General features: G+C 33.1%; 1 protein-coding gene across 1 annotated transcript in view; it reads right to left on the bottom strand.

Annotated features, from left to right (window-relative positions):
* The window catches only part of rbfox3b (RNA binding fox-1 homolog 3b), a gene marked incomplete at both ends in the record, with an annotated part of 149,682 nt that extends 132,032 nt beyond the window's left edge, over positions 1 to 17,650 (bottom strand). The window contains one exon of the mRNA XM_079813739.1: positions 17,552 to 17,650. Coding sequence (XP_079669865.1) covers positions 17,552 to 17,650 — 99 coding nt within the window. The remainder of the gene's footprint in view (positions 1 to 17,551) is intronic.
* Positions 17,651 to 17,884: the final 234 nt, after the last annotated feature.

Raw genomic sequence — 17,884 nt, 5'->3', positions numbered from 1 at the left:
CGGGTGTCCAACGACATGAGGGTCAGTAATTAATGACAGAATTTTCATTTTTGGGTGAACTAACCCTTTAACTTCTTTTTACAACATCGTTTACACTCGTCTTCTTGTTCTACTTCCTCCAGTGTGCGTGCGGTTGAGTATTGTTGACAACTATGCGTCGCTCAATATACAGTCCTTGCAGAAAAATGTGGCTTTTTTTAGTGATTGTTCCGGGCAAAAATCCTTGATTATGCGGCACGTTTTCTTAAAAAATGCAATGGATTATGCGGGATATTTATGCAATGAAATAGCGGGAACTTGCAAAAACTGCAAAACCTTCTGTAAAAATGAATAAATAAAATATATATTTTTTTAAATGTGTGCTTCCTGTTTTACAGACTAGGCTATACAAAACAGACATCGGGGAAATGGCTGCTCGTGTGTGAAGCAAACGCAACATTTTTCAACTTTCTCCTAAGATATATGTGACTTTTTTTAGCAACGAAAATGCAGGGATTATGAAATCATGCAAGCCCGCATATTTTGGAAATCGGCAATTTATGCGGCATATTTGAAAAAATGCGGCTCCCGCATAAATATGCGAACTTTGGCTGATAATGCATTGAATTCAGCGATCGCATAATCGCGTTTTTCTGGAGGGACTGAATATACGTCACTTACTCCTAGGGCTGTACGATTAATCGAAAAATAACCGAAACCGACATTCAGAACCTCTAACCGACGTATTTTTCCCATGTCGGTTATTTCGGTTTTCACGTGACTCCGCCCCGTCAGTCACATCAAGTGAAGTTTGCAGCCACACACAGAGATGCAGGAGCAGTTATCTGTGTTTATAGATGCCCAGAATCACTATAGTAGCTGCATGTTTTACACAGTTTATACAGGTCAGTTAATCGCTGTTCTTATAGCCTACGCGCTGACTAGGGTTGGGAATCGTGAGAAATTTTCCGGTTCCGGTTTCGGTTCCGCCTAACGATTCCGGTTCCGATTCCGGTTCCATTAAAATTATTACACAAATAGTGGTAAAGGAAAAAGGCACAATACGCAACTCAAACAATCCATTTTGTGTTTATTACTTGCTCTAAAATTAATTTACAGGTTGGCAATGTCAAAAAAGTCCTGTACTGTACATATATTACAGTATTAATTAAGCCATTCTTGCAACACATTGTTTTTCAAATGAACACCTCTGAAATTGTCTTATTACATTTTATCTCTATGTCTCTGAATAAAACCAAGTTATAAATTATATTTATTAGTTATATTTATTAATTAGTTGTATATTAATTTAATAGTAATTCAGTTATTCAGTGAACTTGTAAATAATAAATTGCAATTCAGCATTACAAAGGTAATTGTGCCTAAACTCTTACCTAAACCATGGTGACTCAACGGTTGACATACATATATATATATATATATATATATATATATATATATATATATATACATATATATATATATATATATATATATATATATATATATATATATATATATATATATATATATATATATATATATATATATATATATATATATATATATATATATATATATAGGCCTTACACTATAAATCTGGTATAAGCCCTGTGGCACTTTGTGCTGTAGCAAATGTTTTGTCAAATTGCTAGTGCAGCCTCCTTTGCATGTTATTAACTTTTCACATTTTGCTTCATTATCATTCATTCTTTGGAAATGAATCCATACTTGTGACTTTCTCTTCGCCATGCTGGTGGTCAACGAGAAAATATCTGACGCAAAACCGTAAATGTGTAGCGCGAGGGCTTTCAGTGCTGAACTGCGTTGCACTCCTGGAAGCGGCAGGCAACGTAATTAATATTCATGATGAGGTGAGCCAGGGTTGCCAGGTTTTCACAACAAAACCCGCACAATTGCACAATCGCTTCAACCCGCGGACATGAAACACAGCCCGCGGCAACAGTGGAAAACGGGAAAGCGGGAAAACCACGGACTTGGCAACACTGGCTGTCACTCGCTATGAAAGGATACGCTTCCAGCGCTTCGCACACACATTGGACCAGAACCGTTTTCGGAACCGAAACTTAGGAATTTCGCGCGGTTCTGGTATTTTTCAAAAATCAGTTTCGGTTCTGAATAAGAACCGGTTCTCGGTTCCCAACCCTAGCGCTGACACACACACACACACACACACACACACACAGACGGCGCGCGCAAGCCCCGAAGCCGCTTTCACTTTTGTGCTCATAAAGTTTGTCAAGTACATGCGTTTAAAGGCTTGCCAGTTTCAACATTTATAGCGATTGTGCACTATTCAAAAATAACAATACGGAAAACTTCTCCGTTCAGTGCTCAGCTTCTTTCTGTGGCACAGAGCCGAGCCGTGTCGCGTCTCTGACGACACGCGCGCCCTGAAGACAGACCTCTTTCACCTGTCCTCACAAAGCTTTGTCATTTGTATGTGGTTTAAGCCCTGCCAGTTTGAACATTAAAGCGAGTTTAGACCATCAGATGTGTATTATGTTGAACTAATGCATGATATATTGTGACAAACGAACCCTCAGACAGAAGCTCACACATCACGCGAAGATCGCGCGCAGAAACGCAGTCTCAACGCTGTCCTGTGACTAAAGTAAAGTCACTAAAGTAGCTTAGAAACTCAACCTTTAGGCGTACATTTTAATACCTTTTGAAGTACAAACCACAGCTTCATAATGAATAGAGACAGTAAGAGTAATTCACACAATCACTCTCTCATTAATGCATTCAGATAAATGTAATGTAGGCCTATGTGCTAATGTATCTGTATCTGATGTACAACAAGCAGAAATCTGCCCCATAGACAACAACTGCTGAAAGTGAACCGTTTCCTTCAAGTATTTTAAAATCACAAAGAAATGCACTTTTTCATTAGAAAAAAAAATCCACCTGTTCTATATATAAATATGTAGAACATATTTACAGTACAAACCTTATCAGTGAACTTACTCAAAAACCTTGTGAGGGCAAAAAAAAAAAAAAAAAAGCAAAATAATCGTTCATTAATCATAATCGAGTTAAAATGTTCAATTAATCGAGGTTTTTATTTTTGGGCAAATCGTTACAGCCCTACTTACTCCGTCGCTCTGATTGGTTGTAGGTCTATCCAATCGAGTGCAGAGGCATTTTCTTTCCTGGTTGAGTTGAAACACACCCCATAATCACAGGCCAATGGAGCAGATCAGACTCTGACTAGAATCTGAGTATGATGACGACAGGCTATGATATCTAAAAAATGCTTTAGAAAAGTGTCTCGGGACGAGTACCAAAACAAACTTGTAGCCAATCAGCAGTAAGGGGCGTGTCTACTAATGACGGGGAGAAGAGAGACGGACACAGGACGGACATTAGCGACAGAAAGAGAGAGAGATGGCAGATAAAAAACAAGTCTGGAACAAAAGAAGGCTTACAATCAGCTTTCCAGCGCTGGAGAGAACTCAAGGAGCGAGCGCTGCTTTATTTCTTCTCCATAGGCGAGTAACACTGTTTTTTTTTTATCTGAGAGCAATAGTAAAGGTGAACGCATATACGAACAAGTTCTCCGTTTAGTAAACACGCAATTCTGACTTTATACACGCAATTCTGACTTTATACACGCAATTCTGACTTTATATACGCAATTCTGACTTTATGCACACAATTCTGACTTTATACACGCAATTCTGACTTTATATACGCAATTCTGACTTTATATCACACAATTCTGACTTTATATCACAATTCAAATCTGACTATCACACAATTCTGACTTTATACACGCAATTCTGACTTTACACATGCAATTCTGACTTTACACATGCAATTCTGACTTTACACATGCAATTCTGACTTTATATCACAATTCAAATCTGACTATCACACAATTCTGACTTTATACACGCAATTCTGACTTTACACATGCAATTCTGACTTTACACATGCAATTCTGACTTTATATCACAATTCAAATCTGACTATCTCACAATTCAAATCTGACTATCACACAATTCAAATCTGACTATCACACAAATCTGACTATCTCACAATTCAAATCTGACTATCACACAATTCAAATCTGACTATCACACAATTCTGACTATATCACAATTCAAATCTGATTATCACACAAATCAAATCTGACTATCACACAATTCTGACTTTATACACGCAATTCTGACTTTATATACGCAATTCTGACTTTATATACGCAATTCTGACTTTATATACGCAATTCTGACTTTATATACGCAATTCTGACTTTATACACGCAATTCTGACTTTATGCACGCAATTCTGACTTTACGCACGCAATTCTGACTTTACGCACGCAATTCTGACTTTATATACGCAATTCTGACTTTATACACGCAATTCTGACTTTATATACGCAATTCTGACTTTATACACGCAAATCTGACTTTATACACGCAATTCTGACTTTATATACGCAATTCTGACTTTATACACGCAATTCTGACTTTATATACGCAATTCTGACTATATGCACGCAATTCTGACTTTACACACGCAATTCTGACTTTATATACGCAATTCTGACTTTATATACGCAATTCTGACTTTACGCACGCAATTCTGACTTTACACACGCAATTCTGACTTTATATACGCAATTCTGACTTTATACACGCAATTCTGACTTTATATACGCAATTCTGACTTTATACACGCAATTCTGACTTTATATACGCAATTCTGACTTTATATACGCAATTCTGACTTTATACGCGCAAATCTGACTTTATACACGCAATTCTGACTGTATATACGCAATTCTGACTTTATATACGCAATTCTGACTTTATACACGCAATTCTGACTTTATACACGCAAATCTGACTTTATACACGCAATTCTGACTATTTACGCAATTCTGACTTTATATACGCAATTCTGACTTTATACACGCAATTCTGACTTTATATACGCAATTCTGACTTTACACACGCAATTCTGACTTTATATACGCAATTCTGACTTTATACACGCAAATCTGACTTTATACACGCAATTCTGACTATTTACGCAATTCTGACTTTATATACGCAATTCTGACTTTACACACGCAATTCTGACTTTATATACGCAATTCTGACTTTACGCACGGAATTCTGACTTTACACACGCAATTCTGACTTTATATACGCAATTCTGACTTTATACACGCAATTCTGACTTTATATACGCAATTCTGACTTTATATACGCAATTCTGACTTTATATACGCAATTCTGACTTTATACACGCAAATCTGACTTTATACACACAATTATGACTTTATATACGCAATTCTGACTTTATATACGCAATTCTGACTTTATATACACAATTCTGACATTATACACGCAATTCTGACTTTATATACGCAATTCTGACTTTATATACACAATTCTGACATTATACACGCAATTCTGACATTCTTTATTCTTTATGGAAGCGCCAGTAAAGAACCTTGTGTTTTAAAAAAAAAAGCAAAGCAAACATAAAAACGGCAGAGAAAAGAGAAACACAGAAGATTGACTGACTTCATAAACACAAAGGTAGTAATATGAGCTGTATGTTGGGATCAATACACACACACACACACACACACACACACACACAGTAAGTATTGGAGCTGACACACATTTACCTGGATAAAGAGCCGTAACCTGATCTCAGTCTCATCCCCCTGACAGACTGTCTCATGCGCTTCTCTCTCTGTGGAGATCGGACAGCACACGGACAGCAGAAGTGAATTACACTGAGATCCTTATTAAGACGTCCGCCAGTAAAACACAAAGAGCTGGACTCGACCCAAAGCCTGGACGCATCACTTCCTGTGAGCGCGTTTGACTTCGGCCAGTGGACTGACACACAGAGAAAGAGAGAGTGAAGAGCCGAACTCAATAATCTGCTTAAACTGCGGATCGGCTCCAAATCCTGCCCACTTCCTTAAACTAGATCTCACAGAGGCAGGATTTATCCAGCATGCCTTACGCTACGATACCGGCTACAGGATCAGCAGAGGCTGGGAATATTCAGCATTATTATTATTATTATTACTCTATTTATTACATTAACACAAGTACATATATTAATAATAGTACAATAAATGATAAATGCTACATGTAATATAAATAATTAAAATAAAAATATCACATATATAATAAATCATTTATATTGATAAAATATTTAATAAATTAATAAAATATATTGTTAAAATTATTTATCTATAATAATACATTTACCAATCAAATTGCGATCAAATTTACCACAATAAAATTGCAAAACTGTTTATATAGAACATATCATTTAATATAAATAATCATATTAAATGATATGTTCAATATAAACAATTTTGCAGTTTTATTGTGGTTCAATTCTAGATTCTTAATTTTCACACAAAAAACTACATTAAATTGAGATAAACGATAAAATACGTACGCAAAAATATATAAAATAAAATATTAATAATATAAAATATATGTATTATTATAAATAATAATATATGACCGAACACTAAACTATTTTAAACAACATTAAAAATAAACATAATAAAATATCAACTATTACTAAACATGTTGCATAAAATGCCTGAAAAGTTTACTATATAAATATAAAGAAAAAAAATATTAATAATATAAAATATGTATTATTATAAATAATAATAAAACATGTCAACACACTAAACTATTATAAACAACATTAAAAATAAACATAATCAAATCTGAAATATTACTAAACATTCAAATGTTAAATAAAAGGCCTGAACATTTTACTATAAATATATAAAAATAAAAGTAATAAATAATACAATATCATAAAAACATTAAAAATAAACATAAAATCTAAAATATTACTAAAAATTCAAATGTTGCATAAAATGCATGAAAATGTTACTATATAAATATAAAAATAAAATATGAATATAAAATATATATTATTATAAATAATAATAAAATAAAACCTGTCCAAACAATAATAATAAAATATTATTAAAATAAAAATATTAATAAAAAAAAATTATAAATATAAAAAAATACATCTAAACTATTACTAAACATTAAAATGTTACATTAAAGGCCTGAAAATAGTATTATAAATATATAAAATAAAATATTATAAAACAACAAAAAAATTATAACGATTAAATTATAAAATATTGGAAATATATATATATATATATATATATATATATATATATATATATATATATATATATATATATATATATATATATATATATATATATATATATATATATATATATATATATATATATATATATATATATATATATATATATATAAAATACTATTTGTATATTCAATATTTTATGTATTTTTAATATTTATATTAAATTATTTATGGATAATATGTTTATAAAAAATATAATTATAACAAATATATTAAATAATGTGTTATATATAAAAATAAGTTGCATCTTAATTTCTACAATTTCAATGTGGACTTTCACAGGAAAAAAACAAAAACAAATTAAGTTGATACAGCAAAATAATAATATACGATTAACATAAAAAGCAACATTAACATGTTACTAAAGCTGGTCTTACAAAAGCTCATGATCCTGTCAGGAAGAGGCGTTTCACATCTGGTTTGATTTGGGAGATTGGAAGGAAAATGAGCCTGAATCCATTTTAAAACGACTGAAACTTAGATTGTGCTTCACTGACAGTGTGTGTTAGTGGTGTCGTGATCACTTCACCACCTCAGTGTGAGAATATATCCACAATAAATCAACCCAACAGTTTCAGGTTTGCCCGAGCCTTGAGCTGTGATTGGCCACTTCACCTGTCAGTCAAACGCTCTATGTGGACTTAGCACGAGATGGAGTTGGCCTGTGAGTAGTTGAGTGTCCTGAGATGGCCGGCGGGTTTGCTGAATGACTGATGCTTCTTTAGCAGCAGCGTAAAGGATGAGCGTTTAAAGACATTGCTCTGCGCATCTGATGGAAATGAAATTAAACTTCAGAACGCGAGACAAGGCGATCACGCCGTGGTCATTAATAAAGCGAGGAGGTGAAGACTGATACAGCACGGCTCATAAATCACCGGCGATTTATGAGCACATGCGTCTCACGGCTGTCTGTCATTTACCGTTTTCTGTCAGCCCTGAACTGCCCGAAGAGATGAGAAACACAAGTCCTGATCGTGGGACTGTCAGTGACCCGTAAAGAGACGTTTCGGCTGAAGACGTGATGGGACACGGCCCTCTGTCTCCCTGATGGACATTCCCAACAATCATTGCAGATCAGTGTGTGAACATCTACAGATGAAGAAGACCAATAAACCAGTGGAGAAGGGCAAGGGAAAATAAGCAAAAGAGTCAAAAATTAAATAAATAATGGGAAAAAGAGTAAGTAAATAAATTATAACATTTTTTTAAAAATAATATAATACATTTATTTTATATTTAATATTTTTTTGTTGTCTACCTGTACCCTAAGTAACATTTATAAATAAGTAAAAAATATATAAAATGGTTGAATAAATAAATAAATAATAATACAAATAAATGAATGAAATAGTCAATAAATAATAAAAAACAAAATAAGTAAATACATGATAAAAAGTAAAAAAAATACTACTAATAAAAAGTAAAATAAATAAATACATTTATATATATTTTAATATTTATTTGTCTACCTTTTTATTTATTCATTTTCTTATTCATTTGTTTTACTTATACATAAATAAGTAACATTTATAAATAAGTAAAAAATATATATAAAATAGTTGAATAAATAAATAATAATAAAAATAAATGAATAAAATAGTCAAAAGTCAATAAATAATAAAAAACAAAATAAGTAAATACATGATACAGTTAAAACAATACTAATAATAAAAAGTAAAATAAATAAATACATTTATATATATTTTAATATTTATTTGTCTACCTTTTTATTAATTCATTTTCTCATTGTGCTTATTTATAAATGTTACTTATTTATTTATTTATAAGTAAAACCAATAAATAATGAAGTAAAATAAATAAGTAAAAAATATATAAAATGGTCAAATAAATAAATAATAATAACAATTAATAATAATAATAAATAAATAAATTAGTCAAAAGTCAATAAATAATAAAAACTACATAAGTAAATGCATGAAAAAAGTAAAAAAAATACTACTAATAAAAAGTAAAATAAATAAATACATTTATTTATATTTTAATATTTATTTGTCTACCTTTTTATTTATTTATTTTCTTATTGTGCTTAACTATTTTACCTCATCATTTATTTGTTTTATTTATACATAAATAAGTAACATTTATAAATAAGTAAAACATAAATAAAATGGTCAAATAAATTAATAAATAAATAATAAAAATAAATAATAAAAAACTAAATAAAGTACATATATGATAAAAAGTAAAATAGTAATAATCATAATAATAATAAAAAGTACAATAAATAAATACATTTATTTATATTTTCTAATTTATTTGTTGTCTACCTTTTTATTTATTCATTTTCTTTTTATTTAACGTCATTCTTTATTTGTTTTACTTATAAATAAATAAGTAACATTTATAAATAAGTAAAATGTAAAATAAATAAATAAATAATAACAATTAATAATAAATAAATAAATACATTAGTAAAATAGTCAAAAGTCAATAAATAATAAAAAAAACTAAATAAGTAAATAAATGATAAAAAGTAAAAAAGTAATTAACATTTTATTATTTATTTGTTTTCTACCTTTTTTATTTATTTATTTAACTTATTTTACTTAATTAATATGTATTTATTTACTTATTAATTAATAAATGAATAATAAAAAGTTTATTTTATCAATTTATTTATTCTTTTTTTTCAATCTTGTTCTTTGTCTTATTTTACTTTATCATCACTTATTTTAAGTGAAATTAAATAAAAAATTGTATTTAGTAAAACAGGTAAAATACATACATGGTTGCAAAGCATTTTCTACACTGACAGTGAGTAAAAACCATAGAAAACAACTGTATGTAAACCACACACACACACACACACACACACACACACACACACACACACTCGTGCGATTGGATTTTCACCCTTGAAATGTAAGCGCATCAGAAGAACCTGCTGGAACAGCCTGTGATTTACACAGTGATTTTCTAGCTGCTTGTGTCTCTCTCACACACACACACACACACACACACACACACACACACACACACACACACACACACATAGAGAGTTAATTAGAGGAGCAGCAGCGACGGTAATCAGCAGAAAGACCGACAGAGAAAAGACTGTAAGAGTGTGGAGGAATTTATTACAGCGAGAGAGAGAATGAGTATTACACTGACACACACACACACACACACACACATAATTTACAGCGATGAAGCGGCTGCACAGATAAATTAGGCCTTTGTGTTAAACAAAAACAGCCTGTAAGAGGATTTGCTCTGACCAACCAAAGCATCCTGGTGCAAATGTAGCTGAAATTGTTTCCCCAAGCATAAACACATAAGAGTCACATGATCAATCACACTCATTTACTCGCATTTAACACGCCGCCAAGAAATCGAGAACAGAGTGTTCAACGATGAGCCTGTGCGTAAGAGACAAGACGGTTAAAGCTGAAGCTCTTTAGATCATCTCAAATCATACCCGAGAACATGATCAGCGGGTTTTGTTCATGCAGATCCACATCAAACACGGACACATTCTCACATGTTGCAACCAATGCAAGCATGTTCACTCGCGCTCTCAGCCTGTTACAGAGAGAGAGAGAGAGAGAGAGAGAGAGAGAGAGAGAGAGATGGAGAGATGGAGAGATGGAGAGATGGAGAGATGGAATCTATTTCAAGCCCTGCTTCATTTGATTCGGTCAGTGATGCAGAACCAGGAGGACTCTAGATCCACTGATGTTCAACAGCGGAGCGTCTCTAACTGGACATACTGACCACACACACACACACACACACACACACACACACACACACACACACACACACACACACACACACACACACACACACACACACACACAGAGAGAGAGAGAGAGAGAGGGGAAAACGATTTTGCTGAGTGTTTACTTTCTTACAGCTGATCGTTTATCATGCATTTATTTTGCATTTTCCACAATTGCTCCAATGCTTCAGTGCACACCGGGACGATTATCGCGTTTTTCGACGCGTCTTTGTGTTGTTCACCCCCAAGCGATTTTCACTGCCGATGCGCCGAGTGAGCGTGCAAATTCAGTAGATGGCGCTCCCGGGACACAAGGTGGCGCTGCACCACTTTACGCTTCTGACACTCGCTTGTCAAATGTTAAATCTTGCAATTCTGACTTTTTTTCTAGCGAATTCAAGTCTATATCTTGCAATTCTGACTTTTTTTTCTCGCAATTCTGACTTTTTTCCTCACAATTTCAAGTTTACATCTCGCAATTCTGACTTTTTTCTCTCATAGTTTAGACATTTCTCGCAATTCAGACTTTTTTTCTCATAATTCTGACTTTTTTCCTCGCAATTTCAAGTTTACATCTCGCAAGTAAAATGTATTTCTCGTAATTCTGACATCTCACAATTGCGAGTTTATATCTCGTAATTCGGACTTTTTTCCTCGCAATTTCAAGTTTACATCTCGCAATTAAAATGTATTTCTCGTAAATTCAGACCTCTCTCACAATTGCAAGTTTATATTTAGCAATTCTGACTTTTTTTTCTCATAATTCTGACTTTTTTCCTCGCAATTTCAAGTTTACATCTCGCAATTCTGACTTTTTTCTCTCGTAATTTAGACTTTTCTCGCAATTCTGACTTTTTTTCTAGCTAATTCAAGTCTATATCTTGCAATTCTGACCTTTTTTCCTCGCAATTCTGACTTTTTTCCTCACAATTTCAAGTTTACATCTCGCAATTCTGACTTTTTTCTCTCATAGTTTAGACATTTCTCGCAATTCAGACTTTTTTTCTCATAATTCTGACTTTTTTCCTCGCAATTTCAAGTTTACATCTCGCAATTAAAATGTATTTCTCGTAATTCTGACATCTCACAATTGGGAGTTTATATCTTGTAATTCGGACTTTTTTCCTCGCAATTTCAAGTTTACATCTCGCAATTAAAATGTATTTCTCGTAAATTCAGACCTCTCTCACAATTGCGAGTTTATATTTAGCAATTCTGACTTTTTTTTCTCATAATTCTGACTTTTTTCCTCGCAATTTCAAGTTTACATCTCGCAATTCTGACTTTTTTCTCTCATAATTTAGACTTTTCTCGCAATTCTGACTTTTTTTCTAGCTAATTCAAGTCTATATCTTGCAATTCTGACCTTTTTTCCTCGCAATTCTAACTTTTTTCCTCACAATTTCAAGTTTACATCTCGCAATTCTGACTTTTTTCTCTCATAATTTAGACTTTTCTCGCAATTGCGAGTTTATATCTCGCAATTCTGACTTTTTTTCTCGTAATTCTGACTTTTTTCCTCGCAATTTCAAGTTTACATCTCGCAATTAAAATGTATTTCTCGTAATTCGGACCTCTCTCACAATTGCGAGTTTATATTTAGCAATTCTGACTTTTTTTCTCGTAATTCTGACTTTTTTTCTAGCGAATTCAAGTCTATATCTTGCAATTCTGACTTTTTTTCCTCGCAATTCTGACTTTTTTTCTAGCGAATTCAAGTCTATATCTTGCAATTCTGACTTTTTTTCCTCGCAATTCTGATTTTTTTCCTCACAATTTCAAGTTTACATCTCGCAATTCTGACTTTTTTCTCTCATAATTTAGACTTTTCTCGCAATTGCGAGTTTATATCTCGCAATTCTGACTTTTTTTCTCGTAATTCTGACTTTTTTCCTCGCAATTTCAAGTTTACATCTCACAATTAAAATGTATTTCTCGTAATTCTGACCTCTCAAAATTGCGAGTTTATATCTCGCAATTCTGACTTTTTTTCTTGTAATTCTGACTTACTTCTTACTTACTTCCTCTTCGTCGTATCAATGTGTCTTACTCGGCAAGACCGCTTTGTGCTAGAGCGCCATAAATGTAAATGTAATAAATGTAACATGTTCTGGATTAATTTTCCCCAGGTTTTTTTTTTTTTTCTTGAAAATTGTATTTGAATGTGCGGCAACTATAGTATATATGTTGTATTCAATAGTTGCCGCTTGGACTTTTGACTTTATATACTAAAAACTATAGATCTGTTGTAAGGTTTGTTTTCTTTGGATGATTCTAGAGACCTTCATGATTATGTAGATGTGCATATATATGTCAACAAAAAATACTTATTAGTAACATGAATATAGCCTTTCTTTGGGAGGGTTGGCCTTCGCTATGCTTCTTGGAAGTAGGGGTAGGAAGTTGGCAGCTTCATGTGAAAGAAGTTAATACTTTTTTTTCTTCTTGATATCCTTTTTCCTATTTGGTTGTTTGCCACTATAGTTGCCGGTGGGCTTAAATGGGTTAAGAAACAAACATGTAATCAGTCAGCGCTGAAATGTGCCACTCAAACGCTTCAGATCAGACTGAAATGATTACGGATCTGCACACAAACAGCACAAGCTTTACCATGTTATACTCCTATCACTAGTTCTTCTGCTGAAAGTTTAGGCCCCGATAGCAAAAACACAGTGATAAGCAGTAGTATTTAAATCAATATTTAATGTGCTAAAAAATAAAACTAGACTTAAAAGGGAACCCCATTGAATGATGACTCGGATGAATCATTTTCTTGACTGGTCAGCTGAAAATGAACTGTCCAAATGAATCAAAGTATTCAGATTTCCACAGAGTCACACGTCACTACTTACTAAAAAAGCAAAGTCACATTTCTCAAATCCAAATCCTCCTCAACAACCTGAGGATGCAAGAATCAGTTTGACATATGCCGAGCTTTATACTCTGCGAAACACACACTTCACCAGCTGTATGCAAGCGCTGATTTATTTCACACCAACACAAGACAACTGTGTTCTGTAACATCCACTTCACCAATTATCCCATAGTACTGCATGCGTCTCACTTCTGTCTGCGTTACAATCCCGTCACATTCGTGAACTGTATCAATAATTCAGCAGTACATACTGCAGCAAACAGGGCCGTGTGTTTGAATATGAAATCAATTAAGTGCACAAACACACTCACTCATAAACACGCAGGCTCATGAATAATATGTCCTGCTCTCCGGAGGATCGTTTGCCCTGGATTCTTCACAGGGTGACTTGACGCAAGCCGACCATGTGCCAGCATTGTGTGTGTGTGTGTGTGTGTGTGTGTGTGTGGACAGATGGGGGAGGAGATGCTTCTCCTGCTGTCTCAGAGTGATTTAAAAGCAGGAAGAAAGCACTCATCTCATTTATCGCTCTCGTGTCTCAGTACTGTATCACTACAGCAGAACTCACATACATGCGCAACGAAACATGCACTCGTGTCAAAATGTTGGCTGGTAAAAACAATATGATATCATACATCTATATATGTATATGTTCATACTAAAGCACTAATTTACAATTGTACATGTGAATCTGTCAAATCAAACATTATCGTACTATAATATATCGCAGAAAAGATAAATAATTGTAATACTTAAGAATCCCAGTACAGAAAATGTCCATTATCTACTTAAATATTGACAACTTAAAAATGAAATGCTTATATTGGTTGATACAGAAATGCATAAAGCAATATCTCAAGCTTTGCTAATACAATACTGATATGTAGAAACCGATATCTCAAGCTTTGCTAATAAAATACTGATTTGTAGAAACCGATATATCAAGCAATGCTGATAAAATACTGATATATAGAAACCGATGTCTCAAGCTTTGCTAATAAAATACTGATACGTAGAAACCGATATCTCAAGCTTTGCTAATAAAATACTGATATGTAGAAACCGATAACTCAAGCTTTGCTAATACAATACTGATATGTAGGAACCGATATATCAAGCAATGCTGATGAAATACTGATATGTAGAAACGGATATATCAAGCAATGCTGATAAAATACTGATATGTAGAAACGGATATATCAAGCAATGCTGATAAAATACTGATATGTAGAAACCGATATATCAAGCAATGCTGATAAAATACTGATATGTAGAAACCGATATATCAAGCAATGCTGATAAAATACTGATATGTAGAAACCAATATCTCAAGCAATGCTAATAAAATACTGATATGTAGAAACCGATATCTCAAGTAATGCTAATAAAATACTGATAAGTAGAAACTGATGTCTCAAGCTTTGCTAATAAAATACTGATATGTAGAAACCGATATATCAAGCAATGCTGATAAAATACTGATATGTAGAAACCGATATCTCAAGCAATGCTGATAAAATACTGATATGTAGAAACCGATATCTCAAGCAATGCTAATAAAATACTGATATGTAGAAACCGATATCTCAAGCAATGCTGATAAAACACTGATATGTAGAAACCGATATCTCAAGCATTGCTAATAAAATACTGATATGTAGAAACCGATATATCCAAACATTGCTAATAAAATACTGATATGTAGAAACTGTATCTCTAGCATTGCTAATAAAACACTGATATGTAGAAACCGATATATCCAAGCATTGCTAATAAAATACTGATATGTAGAAACTGTATCTCAAGCATTGCTAATAAAATACTGATATGTAGAAACTGTATCTCAAGCATTGCTAATAAAACACTGATATGTAGAAACTGATATCTCAAGAAATGCTAATAAATTACTGATATATAGAAAACGATATCTCAAGCAATGCTAATAAAATACTGATATGTAGAAACCGATATATCCAAGCATTGCTAATAAAATACTGATATGTAGAAACCGATATATCCAAGCATTGCTAATAAAATACTGATATGTAGAAACCGATATATCCAAGCATTGCTAATAAAATACTGATATGAAGAAACCAATATCTCAAGCAATGCTAATGAAATACTGATATGTAGAAACCGATATCTCAAGCAATGCTGATAAAACACTGATATGTAGAAACCGATATCTCAAGCGTTGCTAATAAAATACTGATATGTAGAAACCGATATCTCAAGCAATGCTGATAAAACACTGATATGTAGAAACCGATATATCGAAGCATTGCTAATAAAATACTGATATGTAGAAACCGATATATCCAAACATTGCTAATAAAATACTGATATGCATAAACCGATATCTCAAGCAATGCTAATAAAATACTGATATGTAGAAACCGATATCTCAAGCAATGCTGATAAAACACTGATATGTAGAAACCGATATATCGAAGCATTGCTAATAAAATACTGATATGTAGAAACCGATATATCCAAACATTGCTAATAAAATACTGATATGTAGAAACTGTATCTCTAGCATTGCTAATAAAACACTGATATGTAGAAACCGATATATCCAAGCATTGCTAATAAAATACTGATTGCTAATCAAAATAAAACATTATAAAAACAAAACCATGTGCACTAAACTAATCTAATGTCTAATTCAACAAAGTCAATTAAGAAAATCGATTAAGTGATCTAACACAAGCAGCTCCTGAATAATTCATGAGAGTATCTGCATATGCTAATATTGGTGTGATGATGATGAGATAAAATTAGAAACAGCTTTCCATCTGACACATGCATGTCAAATATATATATAGTTTGAATCTATAAATGAAAACATTCTAATGCCCAACAATACTAGATACACACGACCAATTCATATGAACAATAAATTGTCAAAAAGACATTTATAATATATAGCATATAAGATTAAAACATGCTAAAGGGAATGTATTTACTTATTGGTGTAAAAAATAGTAGCATTGATATTATTTGCCCACAATATCGGCCGGTTTTCACCTGATATAGGGGAAAATATATTGATATCAATAGTGCAAAGCAAATATGCGCCAATATGGTCACTAACACATGACGCATCTTTAATAAAATCTTCTAAAACAAAACCCCGCTGACTGTAACATCCATTGAAGAATCTAATGACTTATTCTACAAAGTAATTGAAGTTAATTAAAAAACAGTGTTTAGTAATTTAACAGGGAAAAGTCACGGAAATCCTGAATGATTCATGAGAGTATCTGCATAATATTGCATAAAAATCTGCATAAGTTTGCTAATTATGACCTAAAATGAATGACAGATTTGTGTTGCGAGCACATCCCAAACAGTTCTTCCGTTTGAAAGCAACATTCCCAGAATTAATTCACAACTCTAAACTACGACACTAGATACAAACACACTCTTACAAATAAAGGTTGGACTGATACAATTATAAAATGTTCTTCGCATTAAGAGAGAAAAATGGTTCTTTGGGGAACCAAAAACCTTTAAGAGTTACAAAACGACCATAAAAGAAAGTCAATCAGCACTTGAGTCTAAACGGGAGAGCGGATGAGGAATAAAAGCATGGAAAAGTGGAATAAAAGCGGCGAGATGACCCCGAACAGAGAAGGGGTCAGAGGTCAGGATGAAAGAAAAGCATGTTCATTCACTCGCGAAGGAATGAAAAACGAGAAAGGAGTGTGTAAACGCGAAGGCAACCCTACCTCGGACAAGTAGAGGAACGCAGGCGGCATCATCCCGGAGCCGGACAGCAGCACGCATGCAGAGTTTGCCATGGAGCTCAAAGAGGAAGATTTCCACATTTAACCACAGACAGGCACACACTGCTGTCTCTCTCTCTCTCTCTATCTGTCTGTCTCTCGGTCCTGCTGTATGAGCACAATGCCGCTGCGCTGGTCTGAGCTCAACACGGCTTCCTTCGCTCGCTCTCTGTTTACTCTGCACACAATAAAGATCACTTAAACATCCACATGCAGAGGTGGGAGGTGCATGAGAGCTGCGCGCGCGTGTGTGTGTGTGTGTGTGTGTGTGTGTGT

The sequence above is a fragment of the Gobio gobio genome (genome assembly GCF_949357685.1).
Source record: "Gobio gobio genome assembly, chromosome: 1".
Classification (NCBI taxonomy): Eukaryota; Metazoa; Chordata; class Actinopteri; order Cypriniformes; family Gobionidae; genus Gobio; species Gobio gobio.
The sequence above is the reverse complement of the archived record's forward strand: the minus strand, read 5'-3'. Positions and strand labels throughout refer to the sequence as shown.